Here is an 18,220-nt window from a genome sequence, read left to right as displayed (position 1 = left end):
CCCTGTATCCTCTAGTTTGGAGCTCCAAGTAACATAAAGAGTTTTGTCTTTCTTCGATCTGAGTGTCACTGTCTGTATCACACCATCAAAAAAACTTGAAATTTTATAAAGCAAATACGCATAACATAAAATTTGTATTTCAACCATTTTAAAGGGACAATTCAGTGGCACTTAGTACATTCACAAAGGTCCAGAACCATCGCCACTACCTACTTCCAGAACATTCCATCACCCCAAAAGGAACCCCATTCCCATTAAACAGTCACTCCCCATTTCCCTCTTCCCACAGCCCCCAGCAACCATCAGTCTGTTTTCTGTTTCTCTGGATTTGTCTATTCTGGAATTTTCATATAAATGGCATCATACACCACGCATCCCATTGTGTGTGGTTTCTTTCACTGAACATAATGCTTTCAAGGTTCCTCCACGTTGTAGCCTGTCAGTGCTTTGTTCCTTTTTCATGGCTGAATAATATTCCATTGCACGAATATCCTACATTTTCTTTATCCAGACACTGTTTGGATAGCTTTAGCTACATTACCTCCTATAAGGTAGGTACCATCGTTATACCTCATTTTATAGGAGAGAAAACTGGGGTCCAGAGAGGTCAAGCAAGTTGTTCAAGGTTGCACAGCTAGTGGGTGGCAGAGTCAGGAGCTGAATTTGAGCACTCTGTGGCCAGGATGTGCATGTTGAACCGCTACCTTACACCCCTATCATAGTTTGGTACGCAGAGACAACATGGCAGTTGTGACGTGTCCCTCTGTCATTTCCACAGGGGAGGATGCTAAAGTGCTGACAGGAGCAGAGACTTATGGTCACACAGTGCATTGTCTCCAGCCAGTGCTGGAAACAGATGGTGAGGGCAGAACTCAGATGCTTCATCATCCAGGAGCTGCTGTTCAAATGGTGGTCGCCTCCCACCAGGGAGCGTGGGGGTCTGCCAGAGACACCGTTGATTATATCCTGCACCTTAATGGGTCCTTCAAAAGAGAATGGCTTGGGTTTCCATGACAACAGGCAGGCAGCATCACAAGGAGATGGCTGAGTTTCCTCCCCCAACCCACATCTGGCTCTGGAATCTGTCCCCTTCCATCTCTGCCTTTCTGGATCCCGGGAACCCAGCCGGTGCCCAGGCCCAGACCCAAGCAGATAGCCACGTGGGTGGTCAGTGTTCACACCCCTGGGTACGCTCAGAGCTCCCTCTCTTCGGCCCAGCCCCAGCCCAGTGAGGGAGGGAGGGACAGACGGAAACAGCACACACCAGGCACACGTGCAAAGCAAAGTAGAAGGGACAGGGCACGGTGAAGAGGTGGTCCCAGGGGCCTCCACGTCACCCCAGGTTTCCCAGACATGTATCTAGCCAACCAAGGGGATGGAGAAAGCTCTGAGGTGGAAATGGTTAACAGGGCTCGAAAAGGTGAGACTTATTAACTAACAGTGACCCGACAGGTTACACAGAATATGCTCTTCAGGGCAGAGAAGGGATATTTGACAGACGTCAGAGTAAAGCTTGCCAAGACTCCAACTTATTTCTTCAAATTGTCCAGGAAACATTACATGTACATTTTGTATATATTTTTTTACTTTATATGTTACATGAAGATATAATATATTTATACATTATATATTATTTTATATATTATTATGTATAATATGTATACATAACATGTAACATAGTATTTATAATACATTATTATATTTTGTCAAGTTATGTTATAAAATATTATGTATTATATAATATGAATATTATGGATATTATATTTATACACTTACAATATGTTACATGCAAAAATATATACTATATAGACAACAGTCTATATAATTAGACTATAGAACACAATAGTGTTTATATAGGGAGAGAGAAAGAGAGAGCATGATAAAGCAAATGTGATGAAATGCAAACAGTTGAGGAATCTGAGTAAAGAATATGCAAAAATACTTCACCTCTTCTTGCAGCTTTTCTATATGTTTGAAATTATACCAAAATAAAAAGTTACAAACAAGGCGAGGTTGGCTTAACATTTGAAAAACCAATCAAAGTAGGGACTTCCCTGGGTCCGGTGGTAAAGAATCCGCCTTGCAATGCAGGGGACGCAGGTTCGAACCCTGGTCAGTGAACTATGATCCCACACGCTGCGGGGCAACTAGGCCCGCGTGCCACAACTACTGAGCTCGCGAGCCTCAACTAGAGAGCCTGCAAGCTGCAAGCTACAGAGGCCATGCGCCCTGGAGCCTGTGCGCCAAACTAGAGAAGAGCCCGCGTGCCAGAACAAAAGATCCCACATGCCTCAATGAAGATCCCACATGCCGCAACTAAGACCCGATGCAGCCATAAAGATAAATAAATAATAAATAAATCTTTTTTTCTAAAAAAGAAAACGAATCAAAGAAATTCATTATATGAACAATTAAGTGAAAAACTACATGATCATCTCAATAAGTGAAGAAAAAGCATTTGACAAAATCCAACATCTATTCTTGATTTTTTTTAAGTCTCAGGAAACTAGTAATAGAGGGGAATTTTCTCAACCCAATAAAGGATACCTATGAAAACCTACAGTGAACAGTATTTTCTTTGGAAGGAAGAAGCAAAACTGCCTTTATTTCTGGGTGACAGGATTGTGTGCTTTAAATATGTCTAGTTTCCTTTTTTTTTTTTTTTTTTTTCCGGACACGCAGGCTCAGCGGCCATGGCTCACGGGCCCAGCCGCTCCGCAGCATGTGGGATCTTCCCAGACCGGGGCACGAACCCGTGTCCCCTGCATTGGCAGGCAGACTCTCAACCACTGCACCACCAGGGAAGCCCTATGTCTAGTTTCTTGTAAGTGAATTTTACCTTAGTAAAGCTGTTTTAAAAAAAAAAATCACAGACACAGGAAAACAGTATGGTGATGTTTCCAAAAGTTAAACATAGAATTACTATATGAGCCCACAATTTCACTCCTACCTCTATACCCAAAGAACTGAAACCAGGGACTCAAATTCTTATACACGAATATTTATTGCAGCACTAGTCACAACAGACAAAAGGTGGAAACGACCCAAGTGTCCATCAATGGATGATTGGATAAACACAATGCGGTCCATCTATATGGCAGAACATTACTCAGCCATGAAAAGGAGAGAAGCCCTGACACTCACTACAATGTGGATGAACTTTGAAAACATGATGCTCAGTGAGAGAAGCCAGACACAGAAGGCCACATGGTGTGTGATTCCATTTACATGAAATGTCCAAAGCAGGCAACTCCACAGGGACAGAGAGTGCATTCGTGGTTGTCAGGGGTTGGGGAAGGAGGGCGCGGAGTGACTGCTAATGGGGATGGGGTTGTCTTCGAGGCTGATGAAAATATTTTGAAACTAGATAAAGATGACAGCTGCAGAATATTGTGAATATACTAAATGTACGTAATACACTTTAATATGTCAGGGGGTGGTCTTTACAGTTAAGACTTGTGCAATTAAAAAAAAAAAGACACTTCACCATAGACAGCTAGGAAAGTAGTGCGGATGACATCTGTTTATTACTCAGCAATGTCTTGTCTTGAGGGAAAAATTAAGAGGACGTTGTTGAAATGTCCTTTGGACAGATGTGTTTACCTCTGAATCTCTCATTCATTGTGTTAAAAAAGAACCAATTGTGTGATTAATTTGAGGGCTTTTAAGGAGAAGGGAGTGTTCCCTCATCTTTGGTGGAGAAATTACCTGAATTGCTGTCTTGTGGATGTGGGGTGATTCAATGAGGCACTGAATGCACAGCGCCTACCCTGCAGTCTTATCTTTGCAACCGTGTGTGTGTGTGTGTGTGTGTGTGTGTGTGTGTGTGTGTGTGTGTGTGTGTGACTTTAAAACATATCAACAGGGACTTCCTTGGTGGCGCAGTGGTTAAGACTCCCCTATGCAGGGGGCCCGGGTTCAATCTCTGGTCAGGGAACTAGATCCCACATGCATGCCACAACTAAAGAGCCAGCGAGCTGCAACTAAGGAGCCCGTCTGCCACAACTAAGACCCGGCACAACCAAAAAACAAAAACAAACCCACACACATACCTACAAATTTATTGACATCCCTCCCACAACTAATTCCCTTCCGTTGAGAGGGTGGTGTCTGCTTCTCTCCCCTTAGAGTGGGCAAGACTTAGTGACTTCCGTCGAGCAAAGAGAATGGGGAGGAAGTGACACTGTGTGACTTCCAAGGCTGTATCTGCAAATACGGTCACATTGCGGGGTTAGGGCTTCAACGTAAGAATTTGGGGAGGACCCAATTCCGTCCCAGCAGTCACTAAGCTTGGGGTAGTATGTTAAGCCAAAATAGACAACTGGAGTGATCTGAAACACTGCTCCATTCAAACACTCTACCTGAAAAATCCCTGTCCATGAATGAAGCCACTCTCAACTTCCTCCTTCCCTCCCCAGCCAGGCACAATTTATGGGTCCCCTGGGCTCCCGCATCCCTGACTACACACCCTGACTTAAGTTCTCTCCCTCCACCAGATTCCTGGCTCCTGAGAACGCTGTGTTTCTTGCTCACTGCTGCATCCCAGCTTCCAGCACATGGCGCAGCATGTAGTAAGTGCTTAGAATATAAATCAGCATGGCTGAATGAATGAAATGAAGACATATACCAATACCTCAGGCTGTGCTAAACAAAATCAATCTATCTGTCCCTTCAGGGAGGGGAGACATATCCAGGCTATTTCTTAGAAACTCAACTATGGCATATTCCCCGATGAACAGGCAGTGCCCCAGAGAGGGAGCAGACAGTAAACAAACTCTCAGGGGAACTGTGTGATTTGCTCAGTAATTATACACACGCAAATTAAAGCCACAAGCTACACTTAACGCTGTTCTAGTTACTGCTGCTGCATCAATCTATTCCAAAACGTACAGGCTTAGAACCATCACTTTTGTATATCTCACGGATTTTTGTACGTCTCAGGTCAGGACTCTGGGCAGACTCAGCTTCTGTGGCCTGTGGGTAGGGTCAGGTGGATGGCTGGTCTGGAAGGTCTTAGATGGCCTCAGTCACCTAGGGGACACCGTGGAGGGGAGGGCCGGAAGGTGGAGCTCAGCTGGGACAGTGGACCAGAGGGTCTACACGTGCCTACAGCATGATGGTCTTTGGGTAGTTGACTTCTTTCATGGTGGCTGACTTCCCAGATGGGGCACCTCAAGAGAACCAGGGGGAGCTGGTGACCTTTTCTGTCCTAGCCTCAGAAATCCCAGCGTCACTTCTGCCTCACCGTAGAGATCGAAGCAGGCACGCATCCACCTACATTCAAGTGTAGCAGACACAGACCATGGCTCTCGATGAGAGAAGGGTCAGTGAACGTGGGGGCCATGTTTCAAAAGTGCCACAAACACCTATTAAACTAGCAAGGAAGGAGGAGGAGGAGGAGCAGGAAGGAGAGAGGCCTCAGGAGAAACCAACTCCCCAACACCTTGACCTTGGACTTCCAGCCTCCGTAATGTGATACAATAAATACCTGCTGCTTAAACCACCCAGTAAGTCTTAGTCAGTTTGGGCTGCTATAACAAAATACCAGAGACCCAAGGGCTTACAAACAACAGAAATCTATTTTTCACAGTCCTGGAGGCTGCGAAGTCCAAAATCAGGGTGCCGGCATGGTCCACTGAGGGCTCCCTTCCTGGTTCATAGGCAGCCGTCTTCTTGCTGTGTCCTCGTTGGGCAAAGGGGCAACGGAGCTCTCTGGAGTCCCTTTATAAGGGCACTAATCCCATTAGGAAGGGCTCCACCCTCATGACCTCACCACCTCCCAGAGACCCCACCTCCTGATATCATCACCTTTGGGGGCAGGATTTCACAAATAAATTGGGGGGGGGGCACAAAAATTCAGCCTGTAACACAGGCCTAGCAAATGAATACACTGATTTAATTTCTTACCAGCCTTCCCCTCCACCCCACCTTGAACCAGATTCCAGAGTTAAGGGGGTTTGCTCTATTTTTCTCCCAGTTCTACCCCAGCTCCTAAAACAGTGCCAGACACACTGGTAACCTCATGAAATATTTATGGGATGAATGAGGATGCCTACTCTTTGGCATTGCTATCTTGGGGGTCTGTCATATTATTTTCCCTATTTTCCTGAATGTTTAAAATATTTTCTCATTAAAAAGATTTTAAAGCGCCCTACGATGAAAAGCCCCCCAGCTGGGATTGGGCACGGCCCTAGAGGTCCCCGTGGCCTCCTTGGTTCTTGGTGCGCCCATAGCGCGCAGGTGGCTGCGCCGTGGCCCCGCATCGGCTGCCGCGTTTAGGCTGCTGCGCGGGAGGGGAAACGCCGCAGCTGCTGGCGCCCCGCGATGCGCACCTGGCGGGCGGCCCAGGGATGTGCCGGCGCATGGGGGCCGGACGTTTGCAGCCTCCCGGGCCTGGCGAGGGGACAGGCATTGGGAGAACAGGCTCCCCAGATGCAGAGGGTCTGGGGAGGGGGCCGCCGCCTGGGTGGAGCTACCCAAGTAGCGGCCCCCACCGTGTCTCCTCGTGGCTGCCTCCCTAGAAGCCTGCGGGGCGTCAGAAATAAATCAGAATGAAGGAGGAGAAGGTGGATGGTGCCCAGGCCACGGAAAATTAGGCGGGGTGGAACTGTGGTTAAAATGCGCTTCCTGGAGTGACCCTTTTATTCACATCCCCCATATTTACTGAGAGCCTACTGAGTGCCGGGCGCTGCTAGAAACTGGGACACAGCAGTGAACATGACAGACCAAAATCCCTGCCTTGTCCGAGCTGACATGGTAAGCAAGCACACTGAGAATAAAGGCCGTAAACACGTCAGTGATATAGGAAGTCAGGTTGCAAACTGATATGTGCTGTGGGAAGAAAACAGAGCAAGGTCGGGGGGCCTTGGGGGGGAGGGTTGCTGAGGATGCAGATACCCCATCAAGGATGGTTTCAAGCTACCTGATGGCGTCACAGAGTGGGAAACTGGGAGGAGATGGGCAGGTCCACACCATCATATGGTATTTCCGCCATGTACCTTCATAGGCATGTTACCTCGAAAGCATAGATAACAGTAATGCTTAGTGAATAATTAGGACGTGATGAGTATTTGCGTGAATAATTGGGACGTGATGAGTATTTGCGTATCACCTTTGTTTTTTTATGATCTGTTAAGTGTTAAATCTCTATAATTTAGTGTTCAGTACTGGCTGGGCTTAATCTCTGGTTGTCAAAAATCTAGAAAATTTGGCCCTTATAAGCTAGGGCATGCCGGCTTCAGCACAGCCTGGAGGGGAGAATTCTGAACAGGACTGAGGTAGTAAGTGCTTAGAATATAAATCAGCATGGCTGATTTTTGCCCCTGAAAGAGCTGTTATTAATCGAAGTTGGGAGCCTGGGCGAGTGAAATTAGAACTTGCTGTGAGTGTGTGTCTTTACTCTGCTTGCAGCGGAGCACAGCTGGGGACACTCCATGACGTGGGGGTCCCAAAATCTCCCCATTTCCATCCCCACATCCTGTTCTCAGTCTTTTCTCTGGAAGGTAGATGAGTGCAAGGGGAGCTCCTCCCACTTTCTGATGCCCCTCCCAAATTCCTCTGCTATCTTGCCCTATCAATTATCCCCAACCTCATTCCAATTCCGGCCTTCTTCTCCCCAGCTCTCCCTCCTAAGATTGGGCCGGTTAGGACACATTCCCATTGTGTGTCAGAAAATCCACAACTATAGTGGCTTAAAGAGGAAAGAAACTACAGTATGGATGAACCTTGAGGACATGATGCTCAGTGAAAGAAGCCAGACACAGAAGGACATATACAGTCTGATCCTACTCACAGGAGGTCCCTAGAGGAGTCACATCCATAGACACAGGAAGTAGATGTGGGGACAGGGGCTGGGGGAGGGGGATGGAAAGTCAGTGTTTCATGGGGACAGAGTTTCAGTCTGGGAAGATGAGAAAGTTCTGGAGATGATGGTGGGGATGGTTGCCCAACAATGTGAATGTACTTAATGCCATGGAACTGTACACTTAATTTCATGTTATGTATCTTTTACCCCAATCTAGAAAAATAAAGAAAACACAAAAATTTTGCTACCAGCATGTGCACTAGAGTGGAGGTTTTAATAGATGGGGTCTATCTACATAAATCATGGCACAAGTCCACACCATGGAATACTATACAGCCATGAAAAATACTATCAGGGAAAAAATGTGATTAGAATGTCAGCTCTGCCACGGTTGGGAATTTTGTCTTTCTTGTTCACGATCGTAGCTTTAGTATCCAGAGCAGTACCTGGTACCTAGTGGGCATGCAATAAATGTCTACTAATGGGAGACTGTCTATCTAAAACATGGTACCTGTTGAGTACCATGGGAGTACCATGGGAAATATTCAAGCTATACTGTCAAAAGGCAGGTAGCATAATACCTGTATTTCCTTGATCCCCAAAATGATCACTTTTCCATGCTTTTGTGTTTCAGGAACCAAAAAAAAACTGAACCATATTTAACTAAAAGCCATGCGTATGTTTAGCATGGTGTGGGTTTTTGTTTGTTCATAATAACAGCTCTGAAAGAGCTGTTATTAATCGAAGGTGTTCTTTTCAACAGTCCGTGGCAGGTAAGAGTGGAAGAAATTCAGATTTGTGACCAGAAAGATGCAAAACGAAAGAAGTGCTTGTAGATCAGTGACGGTTTTGTCTCTGGCTGCAGGACGCTAGGAAGGGTTTTCACGATTTTTCTTTCTCCTTTGCTTGTATTTCTTGATGAGAATACATAACATTTATGCAAGCAGAAACAGTCAAAACTAAGTGCACTCAATGACGTAAAGGATATAAGTTCATCAGGACCCACAGTGCTGTGGCTATGGGCACAGACAGCCTGGGTTCAAATCCTCAAAGCACCATGTGTGAATCAAGGGGCATTCCCAGTTGCCTTTGCCTCTGGTCCCCACATTCAGGCATGCCCCCCTGCTTCCAAAAGAAACTTGCCCCACCAAGCCTGTGGGAGAGGGTCTGTCCCCCCCCACCCCTCCCGCTCCTTGGAGCTCCCTCAATTCTCCCTCTTTTATGTTCAACAATTCAGGAATTCCATTAACAAGCCCTGAATCTCAGGAAGTCATTTTAAAGTATGTTACAGATGGAATGTTTCACCTCCCCACCAAAAAAACCCCGATATGTTGAAGCAGTAAGCCTCAACGGGATGGTATTTGGAGTTGGGGCCTTGGGAGATGATCAGGTTTAGATGAGGTTGTGACGGTGCTGCCCTCAGGATGCGATTGATGCCCTTATAAAGGGATGAAGGGAGCACAGCTCTCTCTCTCTCTTTCCTTCTCTCTCCTCCATGTGAGGACACAGTTGAGAAGACAGCTGTCTACAAACCAGGAAGAGAGTCCTCATCAGAACCTGATCATGCTGCCACCCTGATCTTGAACTTCCAGCCTCCAGAACTGTAAGAAATAAACGTTTGTTTGTTTAAGCCACTGTGATGGTTAATTTTATGTGTCAACTTGACTGGGCTAAGAGATGCCCAGGTAGCAGGTAAAACATTATTTCTGGGTGTGTCTATGAGGGTGTTTCTGGAAGAGGTTAGCATGTGATTCAGTAGACTAAGAAAAAGAAGATCAGCCCCACCAATGTGGGCGTCATCCAATCCACTGAAGGCCTGAATAAAACAAGAAGGTGGAGGAAGGGTGAATTCTCTTTTTTCTTGAGCTGGGACATCCATATTTCCTGCCCTCAGACATCAGAGCCCCTGGTTCTCAGGCCTTCAGACTTGGACTGAATTACACCACCAGCTTTGCTTGTTCTCCAGATTACAGACGGTAGATCATAGAACTTCTCAGATGCCATAATCACATGAGTTAATTCCTAATATATATATATATATATATATACACACACATATATACATATAGATAGATAGATAGATATGGAACTGAGCAGAACCCTGCAGGGCCCTCCCCAAACACAAAGGCCCCTTTATGTCCCCTGCCTCTTGTCTGTGGAAAAGCTGAAGTCTCCCAGGCCTCCCTGAGTCACAAAACAGCGGGCTCAAGCAGTTAACGATTAGGACACTAGAGTCACAGACTCAATGTCCGATGAAAGAATGGGATTAACATTATTGCTCACAATAATCTATATCTGTGTGGGCATTAGAATAATTATAGCTTGCTCTGCCCCTATATGTAAGCAGGAGACTAAAATTGTCAGCAAAGTGATGCTGCAGACCCATGTCGACATCTTTCACTCTGAAAACACAGCGTCCTATGTCAGCATGAAGAAGTTACGGAAGATGGACCTTTGCCCTTAATCCCACAGAAATGGAATGATGTCTGACAAGTGGGAATTTGTAAGCAGCTCTTTGGCCCCTTTCCTGTTTGTCTATTTCTGTTCCCTTTAAACCTTAATCATAAAAATGAGATCACTAGGTAACATTTACTCTAACTCCTGATTTTTGCTTTACTAAGTGTACATAACGCCTTGCCTGACCTGTTGATTCCTTTCCTAGATTAGAAGGAGTAAGAATGAAGGATTAAAGAATGACTGACTAGGGCTTCCCTAGTGGCGCAGTGGTTAAGAATCCGCCTGCCAATGCTGGGGACACGGGTTTCAGCCCTGGTCCGGGAAGATCCCACATGCCGCGGAGCAACTAGGCCCGTGCACCACAACTACTGAACCTGCGCTCTAGAGCCCACGAGCCACAACTACTGAGCCCACATGCCACAACTGCTGAAGCCCACACGCCTAGAGCCCGTGATCCACAACAAGAGAAGCCACCGCAATGAGAAGCCCACGCACCGCAACGAAGAGTAGCCCCCCGCTCGCTGCAACTAGAGAAAGCCCATGTGCAGCAACAAAGACCCAACGCAGCCAAAAATAAACAAAATTTTAAAAATGAATAAAATCTATCTTAAAAAAACAACAAAAAATGAATGACTGACTCTCTAACCTCAGCTGCCCCATAGCAAATTGGCAGGTGGACCACGCGTGCAAGACACCATCCAAAATAAGATCAGGAGAAGTCAGCAGTCTGCACACAATGGAAAATGGACAAAGAAGCTGACATCCTACCGTAATGATTAACTGAGATTTCTCCCTTTTTCCCTCTAAAAATTGTCATGGCTGAGCAGAATCTCTGGAGTTGGTCTCCAGACATGAGTCCACCTTCTCCCCAAATTGCTGGCTTTTCTGAATAAAGCATCTTTCCTTTCTACTGACATTTGCCACTAGAGTATTAGCTTTTGAACGGCGAGCAGCTGAACCTGAGTTCAGTAACATATCTATCTGTCTACCTATCTCCTACTGGGTTCTGTTTCTCCAGAGAATCCCGACTAATATAGCCACCCAGACTGTGGTATTTGTTACAACACCCTGAACTGACTAGAACAGAGTATTTCTCTAAGATTCACGAAGCAGAACGTCAGTGGTGCCAGGGAGGGCACCCAGTAAGCTCCAGGTCAAGGAATCATCCAAGAAGACCTGAAGTCTCAGCTGAGGCCTGAAGAAGGCCCGAGATGTAGCCAAGGGAAGAAGGTACGGAACAGCATTCCAAGCAGAGGGAACAGCACACACAAAAGTCGGGAGGTAGAGAACACCATGCATTTCTCGAACATTCCTGGACACAGCAACCTCCTTCATCTTTCCAGTAATCCTCAATAACCCTGGAGCAGGCAGCAGCAAATTAGAGGCAAGACAGTGTTGGGGGTAAGGGTCTGATTTTGGAGGTGGGGCTCAGGCTTCACGGAGGTGTCGACGTGTGCAGTCACCCAGGACCCCATGCTCAGAAGGGCCCCACGCTTGGTTTAATGCCCTGCTGTCCTTGTTGGGAAGTTCTTCATCACTTTTGGACAAGGAGCTCTACATTTTCCTATCGCACTGGGCCCTGCAAATTACATAGCCACTTCTGCCTGGGTTCAAATCCCGACCAGGCCATTTACTTGCCCTGTGCCCTTGAGCAAGTAACTGAGATTCTCAAAGCCCCCAACCCCAGAGGTTTACTCACAATGATATTGGAGAAGTTCCCCAGCCAAATGACCAAGGGCTGAGGCAAATTAATTTAGATTTTGTATTGAGGATGTTGAGGGTTGAAGGAAGGAAAACTAAATTTTTAATAGGGTATTAATGAGTGAGCAAATAAACATATGAGTGTGTGAATGAATGAACGAATGAATGAGAAGTGAACGAGCGCCGGACACTGAACCTTAGGGCCACCTGTACTCCCTGCTCTCCTAACGTCCCCACCCCGCCCCACTTTCCTGCCTCTCCCGAGCGCCCCCTGCCGGTGAGCGGCTCGGCCTCGCGAAACCCAAATCGGACCACTCGCCTGACTTCGCCTTTGCTCTCGCTCCTGGTTGGCTCCGAGTCGCTCTCCCTGCCTTTTGCGGAACGTACTCCTTTGGCCTGCGTCTGCGTTTCCGTCGGTTCTGGTACAGTGACAGCCACAGGAAGTACGTAGCCAAACTTTGCCAGGTCCCACAAGCCATCGCGATAGCATTGCATGACGGGAATGGTAGTCCTCGAGGGAGGAGTTTCCGCCACAATTGGCTGTGATTGGAACTGCCGTTCCCGCCATGCATCGTGATACCACTTCGCCGCCGCTGGCCCTCGGCCTTCTGGGAGTTGTAGTTTTAATACCTTACCGTTCCTTTTCTGTTTCATGGAGTGTGCCGGCTTAGAGAACTACATTTCCCTGCACCCTTCCAGCCTCCAATGGAACCAGGTCGCGGCAGCCATTTTGTTCCGCCCCAGAAGCCCCTAAGATGGCGGCGGGGGAGACGGTGAAGGTTGCCCCGTGTTCCTCCGGGCGCTAGTCCGCTGTCCCCCGCCCCGTCCCCCAGTACCCCGGCGGCTGGCCCATGGCCTGGCGGAGGCCCGGACCATGGACCTCCACACCGCCGTGTACAACGCCGCCCGCGACGGCAAGCTGCAGCTGCTTCAGAAGCTGCTCAGCGGCCGGAGCCGGGAGGAGCTGGAAGAGCTGACGGGCGAGGTGGCCAGCGGGGGGACGCCGCTGCTCATCGCCGCCCGTTACGGCCACTTGGACGTGGTCGAGTACCTGGTGGACCGGTGCGGCGCGAGCGTGGAGGCGGGCGGCTCGGTGCACTTCGATGGCGAGACCATCGAGGGTGCTCCGCCGCTGTGGGCCGCCTCGGCCGCCGGCCACCTGGACGTGGTGCGGAGCCTGCTGCGCCGTGGGGCCTCGGTGAACCGTACCACGCGCACCAACTCGACGCCCCTGCGCGCCGCCTGCTTCGACGGGCACCTGGAGGTGGTGCGCTACTTGGTGGGCGAGCACCAGGCCGACCTGGAGGTGGCCAACCGGCACGGTCACACGTGCCTCATGATCTCCTGTTACAAGGGTCACCGCGAGATCGCCCGCTACCTGCTAGAGCAGGGCGCCCAGGTAAACCGGCGCAGCGCCAAAGGCAATACGGCCCTGCACGACTGCGCCGAGTCCGGCAGCCTGGAGATCCTGCAGCTGCTGCTCGGGTGCAACGCCCGCATGGAACGGGACGGCTACGGCATGACCCCGCTGCTGGCGGCCAGCGTGACGGGCCACACCAACATCGTGGAGTACCTCATCCAGGAGCAGCCCGCTGGGGAGGAAGCGAGGCCAGGGCTGGCCCGAGAAAGCCCCTCCGCCGGCGTGGCGTGCGCGCAGCCCCAGGGCGCCCGCTGCGGCAGCTCCTCCCCAGAGGAATCCCTGAGTGAGGAATCGTTCGAGAGCTGCTGCCCCACCAGCCGGGAAGCCGCCGTGGAAGCCTTGGAGTTGCTGGGAGCCACCTACGTGGATAAGAAGCGAGATCTGCTCGGGGCCCTGAAACACTGGAGACGGGCCATGGAGCTTCGTCACCAGGGGGGCGCGTATCTGCCCAAACCCGAGCCCTCGCAGCTGGTCCTCGCCTATGACTATTCCAGGGAGGTGAACACCGCCGAGGAATTGGAGGCGCTTATCACCGACCCGGATGAGATGCGCATGCAGGCCTTGTTGATCCGAGAGCGCATCCTGGGTCCCTCCCACCCAGACACTTCCTACTATATTCGGTACCGGGGTGCGGTGTACGCCGACTCAGGCAACTTCGAGCGCTGCATCCGCTTGTGGAAGTACGCCCTAGACATGCAGCAGAACAACCTCGAGCCTCTGAGCCCCATGACCGCCAGCAGCTTCCTCTCCTTTGCCGAACTTTTCTCCTACGTGCTCCAGGACCGCTCGGCCAAGGGCAGCCTGGGCACTCCAGTCGGCTTTGCAGACCTCATGGGGGTGCTGTGCAAAGGAGTCCGGGAAGTGGAGCGGGCTCTGCAGCTGCCCAAGGAGCCCGGGGACTCGGCCCAGTTCACCAAGGCCCTGGCCATCATCCTCCACCTGCTCTACCTGCTGGAGAAAGTGGAGTGCACGCCTGACCAGGAGCACCTGAAGCACCAGAAGGTCTACCGGCTGCTCAAGTGCGCCCCCCGCGGCAAGAACGGCTTCACCCCTCTGCACATGGCCGTGGACGCGGAGACCACGAACGTGGGCCGCTACCCGGTGGGCAGGTTCCCCTCCCTCCAGGTGGTCAAGGTGCTGCTCGACTGCGGGGCCGACCCAGACAGCCGGGACTTTGACAACAACACCCCGCTGCACATCGCGGCGCAGAACAACTGCCCGGGGATCATGAACGCCCTGATCGAGGCGGGGGCCCACATGGACGCCACCAACGCCTTCAAGAAGACAGCCTACGAGCTGCTGGACGAGAAGCTGCTAGCCAAGAGCACCATTCAGCCTTTCAACTACGTGACCCTGCAGTGCCTTGCGGCCCGCGCCCTGGACAAGAACAAGATCCCCTACAAGGGCTTCATCCCCGAGGAGCTGGAGGCTTTCATCGAGCTGCACTAACAGGGCCCAGAGGAGAACCTGGGAGGGGCGGGACCTGCATCTGTCCCCGCCCCGTCGGGGAGCACTTCCGGTAGCTGGAACGGGGGGAAGGGCTTTCCCGCCTCCACGGCCCCCTCCCCTCCGCAGGGAGAGGGGAAAGGAGTCAGCGAGCTGTCGGTGCTAGAAGCCTTCAGGATCACGCGCTAGGAGAAAGGACTTTCTCGAGGAGCCCGCGCGCGCGCGCCCATCCTCAACAGGGAGAAGACGCTCAACCTCCCGCACCTTAGTCCTGTCTGCCTGGGTTTCTGAGGGTCTGAGGGTCTCCTGACCCGGAGGCAGAGGGATTGAAGCCATCGCCATCCTCCCCTGCTAGAAATGCAAGAAGAAACGGAGAGTCGGGTCAGGCCTCTGCCCCTTACATGGCCGGATAGACCCAGCCGCCCAGTGCAGTGTTAGGACTGGGGGTCCCCGGGCGGAGGGGGAGTGGGAGACTCGCCCCCTACAGCACGTTTGCACCAGCTCCCTCCGCCCTGCTGTGGGCCGGGCTCTCTGCGGGGGGCGGCCTGCCCTTTGCGTAGCTTTTGTGGTTTGGTGTTCCGTTTATTTACTAAGCGGGCAGGTTACAGGTGTGGCTCAGGAGTCCTGAGGTTTTGCTGCCATATACTTTTTTTTTTTTTTTGTAAGATTTTGGTTTGTCGGGCTAAGTTCACTTGACGCAGCGAGAGTTTTGTCGTGCCTGAGATGGCCACGGCCGGCAGGAGGAGTGAGCTTCGTTGTGTGAAGAGTTGACGGAGGGAGGGGCCATCCCGGCCTATCAGTCCCCAAAACGAGGGTGACGGTACCTTTCTGAACACTTCACTCGTTTGCCTTTTACTTGGGCCGCCCGACTTCCCGTTCACCCTAGAAGAAGTAATTTTCCAAACGAGGAGCCGGCCAAACACTGAAGGAGCAGGGCTGCCGGCCGCTTCCCACCCAGCAAGAGCTAGCGTGGTTGGTTTGGGCTTTGGTTTTCACAATTTCCAAGTTAAAACTGCAGGTCACTTCTGCCTCACAAATCACACCGGAGGGCACAGGTGTGTGGCGAGCAACCCAAGTGGCTGTAGCCATTTTTTAGCTGCTTGGGGAACTGGATCCAGGTGACCCTGAGACAATGCCAAGTACACCGTTAAGCCACTAAGTCAGCTAGATGAGACGCTGGATGCTGGGAATGGGTTGCCAACTAAGGTGGTACAAAGTCTTGGTCTGCCATCCTTCGGGGCGTCCAGCGCCCCTGCCAGAGAACCCGCCCCAGCGAGATTCCCTCGGGGGCATCCTCCATCCGCCCCGGTTGCCAGCAGGAGAGTGATCTTGGCATGTTGGGAGAGCAGAAGAGGACGGGAGCAGCTGCCCGCCGACTCAGGAGAGAGGTCGTTCCCACCCCGCGCCTCTCCCGCAGACTTGTCGAGAGGCAGCTACACAGAAGCCTCCAGAAGCCACATCGGGTCCCTGGATGTCCCGCCCCACCGAGGGACCTAGGTCTCGTTTGGATTTGCAGTGTTAGTTAGGACATTCTTTCTTTACAAGGAAAGACCAGGTTTCGCCTTCCGTCAAGGTGGGAGATGCTGTCACTGTCCCTCCCAAAGGCCGGAATAAAGAAACGAGGCAGTGTCCATTGCGAGTCTCTTACTGATGTTGTTAAAAGGATGACACGGGGAGGGGGCCGCCTGGCAGTCCCGCACAGGCTAGATGGGGGAGAAGGCAGGGAGAGTGTGCCACCGGGTGTAGAAGGTCCACGTAAAGGCTAATGGCTCCCACCCGAGTTTCGGTTTGTGTCCTGGGGCTTTGTGTCAGAGTGCATTAGGAAGATGTATTACTGCAGGGAAAAAAAAAAACCCACTGCCTTAGTCAAAAGCCCTGCTTTTCAGGAGGGTTGCCACAGAAAAGAGGGCTTGACCTTCAGGAAAGGCAAGGAAGGGCTCAGGAAACAGGAAGGCCCCTAGCTCAGCCCTGCTTCGCAGAGACCCCCAATGGAGCCCATGGACCCTCTGGCCCAGGAGGTCTGTGCATGAAGTTGATGTGCCCCTACCCCTCCCTTTGTCCTGCCGTCTCGCTGGTTAAATTGGTTTTCTCCCACATTCACAGTGTCAACCCTCCCCAACAGCAGTGCCCTGGTGGTGGGTCATTGAGTGTTTCCTGAGGGCCCACTGTGTGCCAGGCAGGGTTCGAGCCCCCTTGGAGGCGGGGGGAGGATTGAGCCAGCTATACTTGAGACCAGTCATCTCCCCTGCGTCCTTAGCTCCTGGGACAGTGGGGAGACCATGCTGTGGTCTCTCCAACTCCTGGTTTCACTGGGCCCCAACCACACTTACCAGCTAACACCCACTCAGCTATGGTGTGAATATATGGTTGTTGCCCTGAAAGAGTGGATTTTTTTTTTTTTTTTTTTTTTTTGCGGTATGCGGGCCTCTCACTGTTGTGGCCTCTCCCGTTGCGGAGCACAGGCTCCAGACGGGCAGGTTCAGCGGCCACGGCTCACGGGCCCAGCCGCTCCACGGCATATGGGATCTTCCCAGACCGGGGCATGAACCCATGTCCCCTGCATCAGCAGGCGGACTCTCAACCACTGCGCCACCAGGGAAGCCCAAGAGTGGATTTTGAGTCAGCAGATGCTCTCAGGAAACATGTAGACCAGCAGCATTTATTGAGCCCTGACTGGATGGCAGGCACCATTCTGTGTGCTTGGGTGGGCTGCCAAGAGCAGCCCTGGAAAATAAGTACCATTATTCCTATCTTGCAAATGGGGGAAACTGAGGCTATTAAGAGATTGTATTTGTCGGGAGTCGCCGAAGAGGGAAACCGATCTGGGCCACGTGCTTTCTTTGAAGGCTCACACCTGAGAATTGTGACTTTTGCCTGAGACTCTCCAGAGAAAGCCATCTTAAAGCTCAGGCAGGTTTCCAGTGAGGACTGATGCAGCAGCTCAGAGTTTAGGAATGATCTGCTTCCTCCTGGGTCCCGCCGTGGCAGCCGGCAGAATGGCATACGCCAGCCAAAGTCCTGATGGTCACTGGAATTGGACCAATCGTAGTAGCCCAGGAATGGGTCGTGCTGGCTGACTCAGCCTGGGTCAGTGATTACCTGCACATTACCAGTGACAAGACAAGCTCAGAGAGGCCAGTTGCCTGCCCAAGGCCACACAGCCAGGATGGTGACCCACCTTGCTGATAGGTGAGCAGACCAGGGCTCAGAGGGAGTGGCGTTTGCCCGAGCTCACCGGGGTCAAGGCTGAGACCCAAGATTGAGGGTGTCAAAAGTGTGCAGCCCACCCCACAGGTGGGAGCCACTGCCCCTACTCACTGTCACTCCCTACCCCACTTCCTGCCTCTGCAGAACTGAAATCAGGGCCTGAAGTTCTTTCTGCTCATTGGCTT

At 51.0% G+C, this 18,220-nt stretch overlaps 2 protein-coding genes across 2 annotated transcripts in view; one reads left to right on the top strand and one right to left on the bottom strand.

Annotated features, from left to right (window-relative positions):
* Positions 1 to 18,220, bottom strand: part of TICAM1 (TIR domain containing adaptor molecule 1) — a 113,329-nt gene that overhangs the window by 60,764 nt on the left and 34,345 nt on the right. The window lies entirely within an intron of this gene.
* On the top strand, positions 12,149 to 16,664 carry FEM1A (fem-1 homolog A). Its single transcript, XM_079917819.1, has one exon. The coding sequence runs from the start codon at positions 12,837 to 12,839 to the stop codon at positions 14,829 to 14,831; it is 1,995 nt and encodes a 664-aa protein (XP_079773945.1). The 5' UTR covers positions 12,149 to 12,836; the 3' UTR covers positions 14,832 to 16,664.

Source organism: Stenella coeruleoalba, assembly GCF_951394435.1.
Source record: "Stenella coeruleoalba genome assembly, chromosome: 3".
NCBI lineage: Eukaryota > Metazoa > Chordata > Mammalia > Artiodactyla > Delphinidae > Stenella > Stenella coeruleoalba.
Note: the sequence above shows the minus strand (reverse complement) of the source record. Positions and strands in the feature narration are given on the sequence as shown.

Excerpts from the sequence above, each read along its gene's own strand:
- FEM1A (XM_079917819.1), top strand. The coding sequence starts at position 12,837 with ATGGACCTCCACACCGCCGTGTACAACGCCGCCCGCGACGGCAAGCTG.